The sequence below is a fragment of the Stenella coeruleoalba genome, assembly GCF_951394435.1.
Source record: "Stenella coeruleoalba genome assembly, chromosome: 19".
Classification (NCBI taxonomy): Eukaryota; Metazoa; Chordata; class Mammalia; order Artiodactyla; family Delphinidae; genus Stenella; species Stenella coeruleoalba.
In genome coordinates this window covers 20,297,191-20,312,653 of record NC_137165.1, presented here as the reverse complement: position 1 = coordinate 20,312,653, position 15,463 = coordinate 20,297,191, and the positions used below count along the sequence as shown (strand labels likewise).

Sequence of the window (15,463 nt, the reverse complement as noted above, 5' to 3'; positions counted from 1 at the left end):
TTCGCTGGGGCGGGAGGGCTGGGGGCAGGGCAGGGGGGCTGTGATTTCCTCGCTACTTCCCAGGCACCACCCTGCGTCGTCCGGTGGCCAAGGGTCGCTGTTTGTGAACACACCACTTCCAGGGTCTCCAGGGGGTGGGAGGAGGGAGGAGGTGGGGGCACAAATCCCCACAGAAATTCTTTGGGGGAGCCAACATGTGTCCAGGGCGGCAAAAAAAAACCTCACCCTACACATGGTTTCTCACCCCCTTGTGAGAAAGCACAACTCCACGTGGGAAAATACTTCCACGTCTCCACACACCAAAGACGGGTGTCCAGACGACGGAGGGGAAAAAACACCCCCCCAGTTGTTCAAAGGCCCGGGTCCAGAGAAGAGAACGGGCCACTCCGCGCGGGAGAAGCGCACACATCCCGGCGAGGAAACCCATGTCCACCTAAAGCTCCTCGATGTGTCACAGCTCCACACGACAAAAGCCTGTCGCCAAGTCCTCCTCCCTGCCTTCTGAGCTGGCCGGGAGGGCCGGGGAGGGGGCCTCCCCGAGCCGCCCCCTATACCCGAGTGGTGGAGTGGGGATGGGGGAGCGTGTTGTTGTAGCTGGTAGAGGTGGGGGGAGGCGGGGGGAAGGGCCCAAAGGGATGGAAGGAGGGGGCGGCGGGGGAGGGGCTGGCCCCAGGCCGCTGGGCAGCAGGGTCAGGGCCCCGGGGGCCAAGAGTGGCAAATCGTCCGGCGCCCGGCGCAGGGTCAGGGTGTAGTCGGGCGGGCAGGCGGGCGCAGGGCCTCCGCAGGTTCCGCCCCGACGCCCCGCCCCGCTTCAGCTGCAGCGACACCGGCTCCTCCTCGGGTGGCAGCTCACGGCCGGCAGCAGGGAGCAGGTTGCCCCCGCCGGGCACACCGGTGCCCGAGCCGCCGGGGCGGGGGGGTAGGCTGAGTCGCCTGCACCGCAGCTCCTGCCGCCGGTCCCGCTTGTAGTAGAGGGCGGCGAAGGCAAGGATGTTGAGGAAGAGGAGGGAGGCGCCCACGGCCACGGTGACGCTGAGCTCCGTGGAGTAGTCTCGGGAGTCCCCGGGGAAGCGGTCGTAGGCCCGGGGACCCGGCTCGGGCTTGGGCTCGGGCGGCAGGGTGGCCGGAGGCGGGGGACGGCGAGTGCCGGGGGCACCAGGGGGCGGGCGCGGCGGCCAGCGCGTGGCGTAGGGAGGGAGGCGCGTGGTGGTGGTGAAGAGCTCCGTGTGCAGGTTGTGCAGGTGCGGCACGAGCTTCAGCCAGAAGGCCACCTTGTTGGCGCGGTAGTTGGCGCGCACGCGCGGCTTCAAGCCGATGTGCAGGTACTGCTTCTCCTTGCTGTTGAACTTGCTCCACACCACCTCCTCGAAGCGGTTGCGCTTGGTGTGAATGAACTTGGTGTTCTGTGGCACCGGCTGGTTGGGGTCGCTGTGGACACAGCGGGGCAGGGAAAGGAGGAGTAAGGGTGAGGCTCCCATGAAAGGCAGGGGTGGGGGCGTGCTATGGGAGGAATGGGGAGAGAGATGGACAGAGATGCAGAGAGCTGGGGAGACGGGAAGAGAGACAGAGACGGATACGAAGAGACAGAGAAACTGCCAGAGACGGACGGACAGACAGACAAATAGGGATGGAGCCAGACTGCCAGAGACAGTCTGAGATGAGGGCAGAGGGGCAGAGAGGGCAGAGACAGACCACCAGTGACAGAGGCAGAGTCTGAGAATGAATGAGATAGAGACATATGGAAACAGAGACACAAAAGGACATGAGAGACAGCCAGGGGGAAACCAGCGAGTACAGAGTAACCAGATCAAAGCAAGCAGAGATATCAATAGATTTCAAGAGAGAGAGGCAGAGACAGCAATAGACAGACAGACACAAACCCTCACACACACTCAGATACACAGATGGGAGCACTCAGACAGCGGGCCGAGCTCTGGGAGGAGAAGGAGAGAGCTGGGTGGGCAAGGGAGGGAAGGAGAGACAGACACGGAGCCGAAGGCACCAAGTGAGCCCGCCCCCCAGAAAAGACAGGGACCTCTCTGTCCAACTCTTCTGAGTCTTCAACACACACAGAAGAGCTGTCCGGCAGGTGTCTGAGTCGAGAAGGCAAGAGTGCCTTGATGGAGGAATGATGGCCGTGTGAAGGAGAGGGAGAGAAGGGGCTGAGGATGGAGGCGGTGTGTGCCCTGACCTGCAGGGATGCCCGACCCAGCCCCTCTGGCCCTCACCCGATCTTGGCGAAGTTGGTCCAGTAGGTCATGACCACGGCGCTGAGCATGACATCATTCTTGGAGAAGTTGCAGGGGAAGAGGTCGGTGGCACCCACCATGGGCACACCAAAGACATATGGTAGCTCATCCCCGTGCGCTGCATCTGCCCACTCGGGCCGGCCCTCAGCCTGGCAGTGGTGGTAGAAGGTGTAAAAGTAGACAGGGGACTGGTAGTCAGCGTGCAACTTGGCGGTGGCCACAGCCGGTGCCACCCACTGGTGGCCGGTAAAGAGCGCCAGCAGGGTCTTGCGCCACATCTCGCCATTGTCCCTGTCGGCCCAGTCCGTGTACATAAACTTGATGGTCTGCCGCAGCACATCCTTGCCCTCCGGGTAGCCATACAGGTTGTCCACAAAGTTGGAGATGGTGAAGTCGAAGGTGCTGGCGGACACGCCGTCCTCGCTCTCCGCCGAGTCCTCCACGAACTTGAGGCCCTCTCCCTGGTTGACACTGATGAGCATGTCATAGTTGAGGAATTCTCCCTGCTGCATGAGGATCTCAGGGTCATCGGGGACCACGTCACCGTCCACCACGGGCCCAAAGGCGATATCGTAGCAGGGGAGAAGGGGTCAAGGTCGCATCACCTGTTCACCGGCCTCCTCTCAGCTCACAGCCTGCTGAGTCCTCTGCTCAGAAGACCCCTCTCCCCTAGTTAAAACCTTCTGAGCCCTTCAGGGTACTTGACCTCTCGGGAAGTCCTCCCTCAAGCACTTCATGGAGCCTCGTGCACACTGGCTCTGTTTAGGCACCTCCGCCTAGGGAAGGCTTCTGGGAGAAGGCAGGGCCCCGGGAGGGCCTTGAAGTCCATATCTCCTGGCTAAATGGAATGCTTGTGGCCTGCGGGCACCTCTCACCCTCAACCTCCTTGGAACCAGCAAGGAGAATGGAGGCCTGGACCTGGCCCTCTCCCACCCCCATACCGGGCGGGCTGTACGTCCTGGTCCACCAGCTCCCGAGAAGGCTTCCGGCGCAGACGCTCCACGGCCTCGGCGCTGTCCTCCCGGTCACAGCCCACCTTGGCCGCCAGCAGCCGCATGTACTTGAGCAGCTGATAGTTGACAGACCAGCTAGAAATAGCAGTGCCACTCTGGGCGATGGCCTTCTGGAACAGCCCTGGTGGGACAGGCAGGCTTTAGGCTGGGCTGTATCAGCCCGAGGGAGGAGAAGGGGGACCTGCTGGGGTTGGGGGTGTGAGAAAGGGGACAAGAGGGACAGGCTGAGGAGGTTGCTGGTACCTTCCGAATGGTGGGAGAGGATCAGAATGTTGACACAGGAGGCCCCTGCCCAAGATCCGAAGATGGTGATGCGCTCGGGGTCCCCACCAAAGTGGGCAATGTTCTCACTGAGCCAGCGCAGGGCCTGGATCTGGTCCACGAGCCCGTAGTTGCCTTTTGCAGTCTGGTCCCCAGTGCTGAGAAAACCTGGGGGTAGAGGAAGAAAGGGGGCTTCCTGGGGGTGTCACAGCACGCTTTCCCTCTTTCTGGGCAGCTCAGTCCAACCCAGAAGCCATTCTGCTTCTGCTGGGTTTAGAGGAACCCTGCCAGCAGGTCCTCCTCCCAGACTCCAGGCCCTAGAGTTGGCTGCCCACCCTCACCAGGCACCCCAAGCCGGTAGTTGAGTGTGGCTACAATGACGTTGCCGTAGGTGGCCAGGACAGAGCCATCCAACATGTTCCCGGTGCCTTCCATGTAGGACCCACCATGCAGAAACAGCATCACCGGGTTCTTCCCGGGGTCCCAGATATCTGCGTGGGGAGGGGGCGGGTAGGTTGGCGGGTAGGTAGGTGGGGGACAAGGACACAGTCAGACCAGAAGCAGCACCGCCCAGCTCCCAGGCCTGCTGAATTCCAGCCCAGAGCTCAGGGGACATGTCACTCCCATCCCTGGGGGGCAAGACCAGATTCTCCTCCCTCCCTCTCCAGCTAACCCTGGCAGAAGATCCCTCCCCACCTCCTGCCGGTGTGCCCTACAGCACTTCTCCCCATGCCTGGCAGACCTTCCAAGAAGCCTAGCAGAGGCAGGGCTGGGGGCTGGCCCTCCTCAGGGCATCTGCTGGACCAAGAGGAACCCCTCGCCACACACACACAGCAAATCTCCTTCCTGCTTCTAGGAAGAGCGAGCTCCCAAGGCTGCCACTGAGCTAGAGATCCTGGGAGGGTCCAGGCGTTTCCTTCGACTCAGGCCGTGGGCCTCAGCTCCACATGGTAGCCTGGTCTGTGGGTGAGGGGGTACCAGGCCCTAGGGTCCCTAGGGGCTTGGTCTCCTCCCCAGTTACCATGGCAACCCCCAGCTTAATTACTGTGGCCGGAGGCAGCAGGGTGGGAAAGAGCCTGCCTAATGAAGCCAGGGTCCAGCTCTAGTCTCGGACCCCCCAAACTGGCCTAAGTCCTGAGCTCTGGACCCTTCTCTTGCCATGTCCCCAAAGGATCCCATGATCACTTCCATATGTAGAAGGCCCCTTGAGGGGTAACTACTTCCGGAAGAAGGTGGGAGTCTGAGAGGTCTTGCCAGGGTCCCTGCCCCTGCAGCTCCTCCACGATGCAGCCACAGTGCCTGTGCTGGCATCACCCCTGGCCTCCAGGCCCTCCTCTTTCTTGACACCTGCAATCTCTGACCAGCCTGGGCACTCGGGCAAATAAGATCCAGGCCTGGGCCTCCACAGCTGGTCCCCAGTGCCTTTGCCCACCTCCCTCATGCCGCTAGGAACTTCCCTCCTGGCAGAAGGTCAACCAACAGGTCACTGAGACACTCCCCTCCAACCCCTCACAGACAGCTTCCTGCCTCCTGTCTCTTAGGACCTTCTATGACACCTCCTTCCACCTGACTTTGACCAGGAGCTCCTAGGTGGGCAGTGCCCTCTCTGTGTCCTCCCTCAATCCTGTTCTTCCCTTTGTTCCTGAACCTCCAGTGGCCTTCCAACAGTTCAGGCTGGTCTCCTTCCCTCCGAGGTCCTGTCCTAAATGTCCTCACCCCTCCCCGCTCCTCCCCACCCAGCACCTCCACTCCCAGCGAGGGGGGACGGGGAGTCAGAAAGGGGAGGAACAGGAAGGGGGGCTGGGGCAACAAGAATTCAAAACCAACAACAAAAAAGAGGATCAAGAAAGAAGAAAGAAAAAAACAACAACCAAAAAACAAGAAGCTCTCGGGGCAGATTCAACAAGAAAAGAAAAAAAAACCAAAAAAACAAGAAACCAAAAAGATCCGCTTCTGGAAAAAAAGAAAAAAGTTCTTTGCACTTTTTCAAAATTTTGTGGTGAAACTTCAAGATATTGGGCCCTGTTTTCAAAAACGTCCAAATTCTTTAATTTGCTTCAAATGTGCGTTTTCTGCATCGGACAGGCTTTGTTTTGGAAACTGTAGCAGGTTTCTGCTGTTTCGATTGTGGCATCCATTTGCCAACTTAAACTTGTTTTTTTTCAAATGTTATTTTGCTCCAAATTAAAATTGTTTTTTCAAATGTTATATTTCCCAAGTTTAAAAACAGTCCAAATGTCTTGGGCCTCCCTGGTGGCGCAGTGGCTGAGAGTCCGCCTGCCGATGCAGGGGACACGGGTTCGTGCCCTGGTCCAGGAAGATCCCACATGCCGCGGAGAGGCTGGGCCCATGAGCCATGGCCACTGAGCCTGCGTGTCTGGAGCCTGTGCTTTACAACGGGAGAGGCCACAACAGTGAGAGGCCCACGTACCGCAAAGAAGAAAAAAGTAAATAAATAAACAAATTTGTTTTAAATACAATTTATTGAACTGTAACTTTATAAAAGTTAATTTTTAGTAATGACTGTTTAACAACTGGCTCAAAACATTCCTGAAAAGTTAACAAATGCCTCTTGAGCCAGTAAGAGCCAGTTCCAATACACCACTGTAAGGCAATCATCCCCAGACAATTTTCTTTTCATCTGATGTGGGAAATTGCCTTTTATAAGATACTTCATTTGGGCTTCTCATCACCCAACAAAATTTCTCATGTATGGAAAGTAGGATACTTGAAGATTCAAAAAACACAGAATTTAGTGTGTATGAGAAGTTCAAAGTCATAGGAAACATGGGAGACCTGTTTAATATACAGGTTCCAAAGAGGTAGAAAGGACAGGGAGGGAGTTTTCTCCATCTTACCTGGATCTGTGTCCATCACCATGTCTACCCATTCCTGAGTTGTCAGTTTGCAAATATCCTTGTCCTTCACCATCCAGGAACAGGGAGCTTCTGAGAAAAGTGCACCACAGAATGGCTTCACTCTGATCACACAAGCATAGCCATATAGCTCTCCCCCAGCTAACACATCCAAGAGTTTGACTGTGAAATCTATCTGGCATTGAGACTGGCAAAAATGGACACAAGGTAATTTGTATATTGTGTTTTCTATTTTCTTTTTCAAAGAATCACGTTCAACCTTTTTTCTTTAGCACATCCCAGAACTTTCTTACTCCTATCATCCACTCCAATAAAAAGATAGCCTCGGGCTTCCCGGGTGGCGCAGTGGTTGAGAGTCCGCCTGCCGATGCAGGGGATGCCCCGGTCCGGGAAGATCCCACATGCCGCAGGGCGGCTAGGCCCGTGAGCCATGGCCGCTGGGCCTGCACATCCGGAGCCTGTGCTCCGCAACGGGAGGGGCCACAGCAGTGAGAGGCCCGCGTACCGCAAAAAGAAAAAAAAAGAAAAGAAACGAAATAGCTTCCTTATTTTCAGCTATAATTTGTCTCCCTATAACTTCCACCTGCTGGGACTCACAAACAAATCTAATTGCTTTTGAACTAGCAGAACTATACTCTCATGACTCCCAAGGCTCATTGATGTTACTTGGTTGCTGATGACAACCATGATAGATACAAAGTTTTCTGAGAGTCTAGCTCCATATGAACATCTGCTCCACATTTCCCCAAATTTCTCACTCATTCTCCTTTACAAGTTGCTCCTGAGCTATGATTTTACTAAGCTCTTCATGCTCTCAGACATAAACTGAGAGGAATGAGATTTAAAAAAACATTTTTTTTTTTTACCTGATGCTCTTGCTTTTCCTCTTGTTGCTTCAGTTCCACATCTGGCTTTGGTCTGAATGTTTGCCTTCTGTCACAGCCCCTGTTGCCCTTTGATATCAGCCTGGGAGGAGCAGGAACTCTGCCAGACTCCCCTAGTCTTCATAACATTGACCCCTGAGGAAGGCTGATAAAGACTCAAGAAAAGCCTATGACAGGGCAGATTGGCAGGCCAGGGTCTGACCTCTGGGAGAGAATGAAGTATTAGTGGGGAAATTCAGGGGTTTTCAAGTGAGAGGCCAAAGCTAAAACGTCCCTCCTCTAAAGCGCTGAGTGTTATTTCTATACATCATACAAGCATCTCCTGTCATGGTTAATTTCATTTCAAAGCTCTACATTTATTTTAGATTAAGCTGTCCTGTACATATCTATTATGAACAATATTAACCTATTCTATCACCTTCCAAATTGTTTGTCCTATTCTATTCACTTTTATTCTCTTTTTCCTACTTTTCCTCTTTGTTGGACACAAGACCCAGCCTAGAAAAATACTCTTTGGTGAAGGTCTGGCTACCCCTGGGTGAGAGGATTACAGATGATTTTTCACTGAATTTCTTTTCCCATCCTTTTTTTCTTTAACTTTTCTGTATTTTCTAAATGGTCTACAATGAACATCAATTGTTTGCGTAATTAAAAAAAACAATTAAGTGAAAAAATAAACAGGTAAGAGACAGTTATCTCTTTTGGGGATGCTGGTTAAACTGGAACAAGTGAATATTGCCAGCAATTATTGATGATGATGATGATGATGAACCTATTAACGTTAACTTACAAGGACAAAGGGTCTTTACAGATGTGATTAAGAAAGGATGTTGAGATGAGGAAATTATTCTGGATTATCCATGTGGGCCCTAAATCCAATCACAAGTGTTCTCATAAGAATTCAGTAGAGGGACTTCCCTGGCGGTCCAGTGGTTAAGACTTCGCCTTCCAGTGCAGGGGGTGTGGGTTTGATCCCTGGTCAGGGAGCTAAGACCCCACATGCCTTGTGGCCAAAAAACCAAAAACATAAAACAGAAGCAATATTGTAACAAATTCAATAAAGATTTGAAAAAGTGGTCCACATCAAAAAAAATCTTAAAAAAAAAAAGAATGAGGTAGAGAGAGATTTGATACCTACAAAAGAGGAGGGGGCAATGTGACCACAGAGGCAGAGATCGGAGTGATGTGGCCGCAAGTGAGGGAATGCCGGCAGGCACAGGAAGCTGGAAGAGGCACAAAATGGATTCTCCCCTGGAGCGTCTGAGGGGAGCACAGCCCATGCTGACACCTTGATTTCTGCCCTCGTATGTCAAACTTCTGGCTGTGAGAGAATAAAGTGTTATTGTTTTAAACAAACAAGGTTGTGGCAATTTGTTACTGCAGCCACAGGAAACTAACATACTTCTCTCTGCATAAGTCAAACCACCAAACAACTCTTTGTTTCTACTCCAATTTGCTTATGCTGAAATGGCATTCTGAAATAAGTTTCTGAATACCTCCTCGGGTTTTTTTTTTTTTTAACTGAGGTCACTCTTCCTATGGAGTTCTGCTTTGTTGGCATGACACTTTGTACCTGTCTGGCTCAAAAGTTATTTCCAGGATAGGAGGCAGAATACATACTATGACGAATAAATCAGCACAGCAACATAGTAAACTGCAGAGGTCTGCTCTCAGCTTCAACTTTAACCCTTTTTCACTCATGTCATTTCCAAATTCAGTCTCACTTTTATTTCATTTTAAAATTTATTATTATTATTTCTTGGCCATGCCACGCGGCATTTGGGATCCTAGTTCCCCAACCAGGGATCGAACCCGCGCCCCCTGCAGTGGAAGCACAGAGTCTCAACTACTGGACCGCCAGGGAAGTCCCCAGTCTCATTTTTAGTTCTACTACCTACCTTAATTCTCAGCTTCACTCTCACACTGAAATCCTTCTGATATCACTTACTTTTAGAAAGATAAAAAGGACCATCATTTACTGGACGTATGCATTTGGGCACAAGGGACCAAGCTGGGAGTGTGGCACATGATACGGAACCTGAGATTACATGGCTAGTTAAGTGGAAGAGATGGCATGCACAGCCAGGTCTGTTTAATACAAATGCCCCTACTCCTTCCACTGCCTTTCAAGTTTGGGATTCTGGATTGCTCTGGAGTCTTCAAAATCTGAAATCTACCTAAGTACCTCCTTTTTCCTTCCCAATCAACAGGAAGGACATTTTTGGGGCAGAAGAACTAGGAACTGTATTGTTTTCTCCTTCTTATTCTTTAATGCACTATTAGGGACCAAATCAGGAGAAGGAAGGATAATGTGAAAGATGAGCAAAAAGGGTTTCTCTTCCTTCTTCAGAGTTCCTTAGTTAAGTCCTCTGGCTATGAATAGTACGTTATCAGGCCAGCGAGGAGCTCACATTCTGGCTCTGATACCTCAAAGCAAATGTTCATGATACAAAGCAACTTGAAATCAGTAGCTTGTACAGTGGGTTTTTTCTAGGTCTTGGGAAAATGATCTGGCCACACTGCTGACAGTTGGCGAAGAACTAGAGCTCCCAATTTATTTGTGTTTATTCACCGAGCATTTCAATTTATCAGCCGAGATAGGTATAGCACAGTTTTCCTGGTCAGTAGACACAAACTACCAAATACCAGCGTCCATCTCACTCTCAATTCATTTGTCAAGATGATTCGGCTAGAATAGCAGACTAGATAGCATGGTGACCAAGAGTAACAGTGCTAGTTCTACCACGCCACCACCTGACTCTGGGTAAGTCTCCTTTCATTCATTCTCTCATTCAGTCAGCTGTTTTTTAAAGCACCAAGGGCCTTGAAATCCTAGCTCTAGCACTTTTTGGCTTAGAAAGCTTTGTTAAGATAATCCAAACCTCACATTCCTTCTTTGTAAAGTGGAGATAATAATAGTGTCTTCTCCATACGGTTCTTGTGAGAATGAAGTGCGATGATGTATATAAAAAGGTTAGCATGGTGCCTGGCATATAACATCAGCTTTTCATTCGATAATCACTTACTAAGCATTTACTGTGTTCTGAACATGGTACTATGTCCTGGGGCCACCCATCATTTGCACCATTTAGCGAACTGCCTTCTTTGGGCCAGATCTGCAACTTTGATGATCTCAAATTGTCCTCGTAACAACTTATAAGACATGCATTATTTTCACTATCTTATAAATGAGGAAACTGAGTTCAGGGAAGTAAAGTTGAAGATTACACACCTAGTAAGTAGCAGAGCTGGGATTTGGACTCCTATCTATCTGATTCCAAAACTATCATTCTGCCATGCAGCCTTTACTGTTAGCAAGAAGAATAAGACACATGTCCTGTTCACAATCTAGAGGGGGAAAACATATATTAAAGAACTCATTGCAATACAACATATGTGATAACACCAGGTGTTATCGCATTGTTCTCATTCAGTTCTCGTAACAGCTCTGTGAGGTAGGTACTGTCATTATTCCCTTTTCACAGATGGGGAAACTGAGGAACAGAGTTTATGGTGCTTGCAAATACTATAGTCCATATACATGACCACTACACTCTAGTGCCATTCTGGAGAGCTAGAAACATATGAACAGTGTGCTTGGGGTGTTCTAAGGAGTGACAGTGACTATGCTTGTGCCTGCGCACCTAGAGCCCGTGCTCCACAACAAGAGAAGCCACCGCAGTGAGAAGCCCGCGCACCGCAACGAAGAGTAGCCCCCACTCGTCACAACTAGAAAGGCTGCACACGGCAACGCAGCCAAAAATAAAATAAATAGAAAACATAAAAAATGACTAACCTCATTTCCATAAAGACAAGCAAAAAACTTACCATAAAAAAACAAAAAAGGAGGGCTTCCCTGGTGGCGCAGTGGTTGAGAGTCCACCTGCCGATGCAGGGGACACGGGTTCGTGCCCCGGTCCGGGAAGATCCCACATGCCGCGGAGCGGCTGGGCCCGTGAGCCATGGCCGCTGAGCCTGCGCGTCCGGAGCCTGTGCTCCGCAACGGGAGAGGCCACAGCAGTGAGAGGCCCGTGTGCCGGGAAAAAAAAATAATAATAAAAATAAATAAATAAAAGAATGCACCAGGTTGAGAAAGGACGTTGGAGAAGGAAGGGGAAAACCAGGCAGAGGAAACAGCACTTGCAAAGGCCCATTCTCTTCACTGTCTAAAGTCTATCCTTAAAGTACAATGGAGGTCCTTCATAGGTCTGGTACAGAGGACATTCCATTTTTCTCCATTTATTTCCTCATATCTTCCTCCCCATCCCTATCTGACACTCATCACATTCCTCCTGCTGTCCTTCATATGCCACCTCTCCATTTCTTACTAGCTCTCACCTGGACCATTGCAATCACTTGGCAATAGCTTCCCCTTCTTTCACTCTGCCTTCCTTCAATCTATTTTTAAAACACAGTTGCATATTGAGTTTTCAGCTGTGATCACCCATCTCCTCAGACTCTGAAATCTTTAAATCTCCCACTTTCTCCAGAGTAGTCTAAACTACACAGCCAGCAAGCCACTATCTTTAACAAAGTCTTGCCCTGTCTTTCAAATCTCTTATCACCCCCTTTCTTTACGTTAACACTGGTCCTCAAACTTTGGTGTGAATCAGAATCTCCCCTGGGGTACTTATTAAAAATATACACGCCTGGGTTCCAACTCCAGATTCAAGCTTAATGATTCTGTAAGTCTGGATTGCGGGAGTTTGTCGTTTGGTTTTGATGCTGGGGGACATCTATGTTGTTAAGTTTCCTCCTGGTATTTCCAACTCACTGAATTTTGGAAAACACTACACCAGTTTCAACTTTACCTAAATTTGGTAAGCTCCCATATGCTTTCTCATTTAATTCGGGAGTTAAATTATTTTCTCCCAGAATCTCCAAATCCAACGCATCTTTCAAGACCCAGATCAAATGCCACCTCTCCCAGGAAGCCTCTCTTGCTCTCTTTCGCAGTTCTTTGATATTTAGTGGCACCTCTTGTTTATTCAGGAAGCGTCCAAGCCCCTGACAAGCCAATGAGTTTCTCCTGGTCGGGGAGAGAGGGACACATTCATCAAAGTCCACCCCAACCCCTAGCCCTCAGGCGGGAATTCGGCGCAAGCACGGTACTGTCGGAACACTGAATCGATAGTTCTTCCTGGAAAGCCAGGGCACACACACCCTCTACGGCCCGCCTCAGATGCCCTTCCCCAGTTGTGAAACGAGGCACCAGCAAAACCACTCCGGATATCAGTCTCCCCAAGGTCGGAGATCAGGGAATTGGAGGGCGGGCGGGGACTACTCAGGGTCTTGCTTTCAACTTTGAGCATGTAGCCCGCCAAGCCAAGAAGAGACTGCAAAGACGCCTGCGCCTTCCGGCCCTCCCTCCCCACCCCAACCCCGGCGTTCGCCTAGCCCTCCGATTGGCTGCTCCTCGCACCAGCCGAGCCTCAGGGCTGCGGCCCACGTGGTCCACTGGCCGTCGCGGGATTGGTTGTCCGGATCGGGCTGCCGCGGCAGCCGGCGGGGTAGCGAGGTGGAGCAGTGTGGAAAGCCCCAAGCCCGTACCTCTGGGACTGAACGGCGGCGGGTGGGCTGCGGTCAGCCTCTGCAGGCCTGGGCAGGCCTCCTGAGAGTTTAGGGCGTAAGAGTTTTGGGGGGTTCCCAAATCGGGCTGCGGACCCTCTGCCTGAGGCTTTGGTTTGAGCCCTGGATCCGGCCTTGTGTTTCCCCGGAAGGATGGCGTCTCAGTCTTTCCTGAAGTTGGTGGGGTTTGGATGTTATTATTATTATTATCAGCAGTAGTATTATTATTGTTGTTATTATTATCGTTTTGAGGATACACCGTGTATAAGAATTGGTGGTCCTGTGCAGGGTGCCATGCAGAATGCCATGAGTTAGAAGTTGGAGGACGGAGGGCTTAGAGATGCTTGAGGGACGTCCTTAACCTACGTGAAATGTTGGAGGTAAATCGGCTTTATAAACTGTGCTGATGCTTGTATAATCCAGGCGCTTAGGGTTTAGTAGGGAGGGTCGTTCACTGACTAAATTAAACTGTCGCTTATTGAGCCGCCTTCTGTGTCCCAGGCATCATTCTGAGTGTAATGGATGCAAAGGCCAGTAAGAGGAAGTCCTGGTTCTTTAGGAGCTCTGCGTAATGGGGCTGGTGGGAGAGACGGGAGGTGGGGGACGTGAATAGATGAATAATTGGCGTGTGATGCGTACTGTGGTGGGAAAAAGTGCTGTGGGAGTCAGAGGAGGGGATGACTGAGGGAGTTAGGGACGACTTAACAGAGAAGGTGACGTTTGAACAAGGTTTTAGAACTACAGACTTTCTCCAGACTGAAAGTGGTAGGGAAGGCGCTCCAGACAGAGGAAAGCGTACTGTGGAAGAGAACAAGGAAAGTGTGCCCTCTGTGGCTGGAGCACACTTGGAGCTCTGCTCACAAGTTTCATGCTTTTAGACAAGGTTATTTAAGTTCTCTTAGCCTGTTTGCTTTTTGTAACGTGTACTTACTTCTGCACAGGTTGATGAGATAAAGGCTCAAGCCTCTAAACAGGCACTTTACTAGTTTCCCTCTCGTTGTGGAATTCAGTTGCTGAATGGAGAACACAGACCATAGCTGTACGTTTTTAACTATGGAGTACCAAGCTATTGACATTTATAAATGGCTGAAGGAGGCATGTTGTGTCTCCGGAATTGTTATTTAGATACAATGCTGAAAAGCTAGAGAGGTTGACATTGTTTGTGATCCTAGTACTTTAGCATAGCATGTCAGCGATAGTAAACTACGAGGTGTCATTTAGAATAAAATGCAGGCAGCTTTCTCATTCAGAAATTGATCATCCATGTTGTGAATTACCCAGGCTTTGCATTGTTTCCTTTATCTTGCCCATGGCCTGGAGAAAAATGAAATTAAACCTTGTATTTAGCTGGTAGTGGAAAAATATAAATCTGGTAATCAGACCTCAGTTTCTCTTTCCAGCATTGCTGTTATTTTGCTATGGACCTTTGTCAAATCCTAGCCTCCCTGGGTCTTGGACTCTTTAGCAGACTCTTGTATAAAATTTTTTATGACTATACTTTTCATCTTTGTTGGCAGCAGAATTGTAAATCAAATTGTATGTTAAATGAACTGGAGTTTACTTTATAAAGGATTTTAGGAGAAAATCTTTTCTAAAGATTTTGCTTTAGAACTAGATTATAAATCCCTTCACAGACATCCCTGAGATTTTATCATGCATGGTGTTTGGACTCACTAAAACAAGAAATGTTTTTCTGAACTGTAAATGCTTCTCCACTCTACTCTGTATTACAAAAATTTTTAAAAAGCACCTCCAAAACAAAACTTGTTCAAGTTTGCATTTTTGTACAGCAGAGTTGCTTGAGGTGAATAGTAGAAGATCAAATATTGAAAGCCCACGGTTGCAACTTATCTAAAAAGAAATCTTTTTTTCTCATGGGTAAACCTAAGTTTTCTTGGATGTGAAAATAGGGTGTTGGGCTGCTCTTAGATAATACAAGGAGGTGAAAAGCAATGATGCAATGATGAGTGAAGTATAGTCTGACCTGGCATTGCCATTGCTTCAGTGTTGGCATTGACCAGGGTATGACCCCTTAATCTTCTCTCTGAGCTGATTCTGGTTGTGGTTTTTCCACATTGATATGTTCTAGCCTATTTGGATACTGGTTTTATTATGTGTAAGAGTGTTTAATATTCTTTTGAATTACTGATACTTTCCTGTTTTTCTTTGTAGGTTGAGGTGAAAAATATGGCATTGATATCTTCATGGAAAACTGCATTATTTCAGTCCTGAATCTGGTTCGGTTCCCTTACTGACTCATTACTATATTAAAAATGTTTATTTAGCAGTGATTGTAAAATGAAAGTAATTAACATGTACATGTTTTTTGGGGGGAGACTAAGGGGAAACAGGTGTTCAGCCTAGAAAAACATTTCTCATTGGATTTCCTGTGAAGTCAGTGTGTCTTGGGTTTAACTTTGAAACAAATTAAAAAAATTTTAAATTAAAAAAAAGTTTACTTAACTATGGTATTTGTTCTGGTAAAACCTTGTGGTTTAATAAGAATTTTTGCAAATATCCATTATACTCTTCTCATGGTACATAAAGTGTTAATATTTTAAAATCTATAGGATATTCTATTTCAAAATTTAGTTCTATTATCTTAGTGCTGT

The 15,463-nt window shown here is 49.4% G+C and overlaps 1 protein-coding gene across 1 annotated transcript; it reads right to left on the bottom strand.

The window, feature by feature from the left end:
* Positions 1-548: 548 nt before the first annotated feature.
* On the bottom strand, positions 549-4,964 carry LOC307177402 (neuroligin-2-like; the record flags this gene model as incomplete). The annotated part of the gene is given in 9 exon segments (XM_079904505.1): positions 549-643; positions 646-765; positions 768-803; positions 806-1,428; positions 2,229-2,825; positions 3,191-3,383; positions 3,506-3,691; positions 3,865-4,062; positions 4,838-4,964. Coding segments are annotated over 9 exon segments (2,175 nt in total).
* Between the last annotated feature and the right edge of the window lie 10,499 nt (positions 4,965-15,463).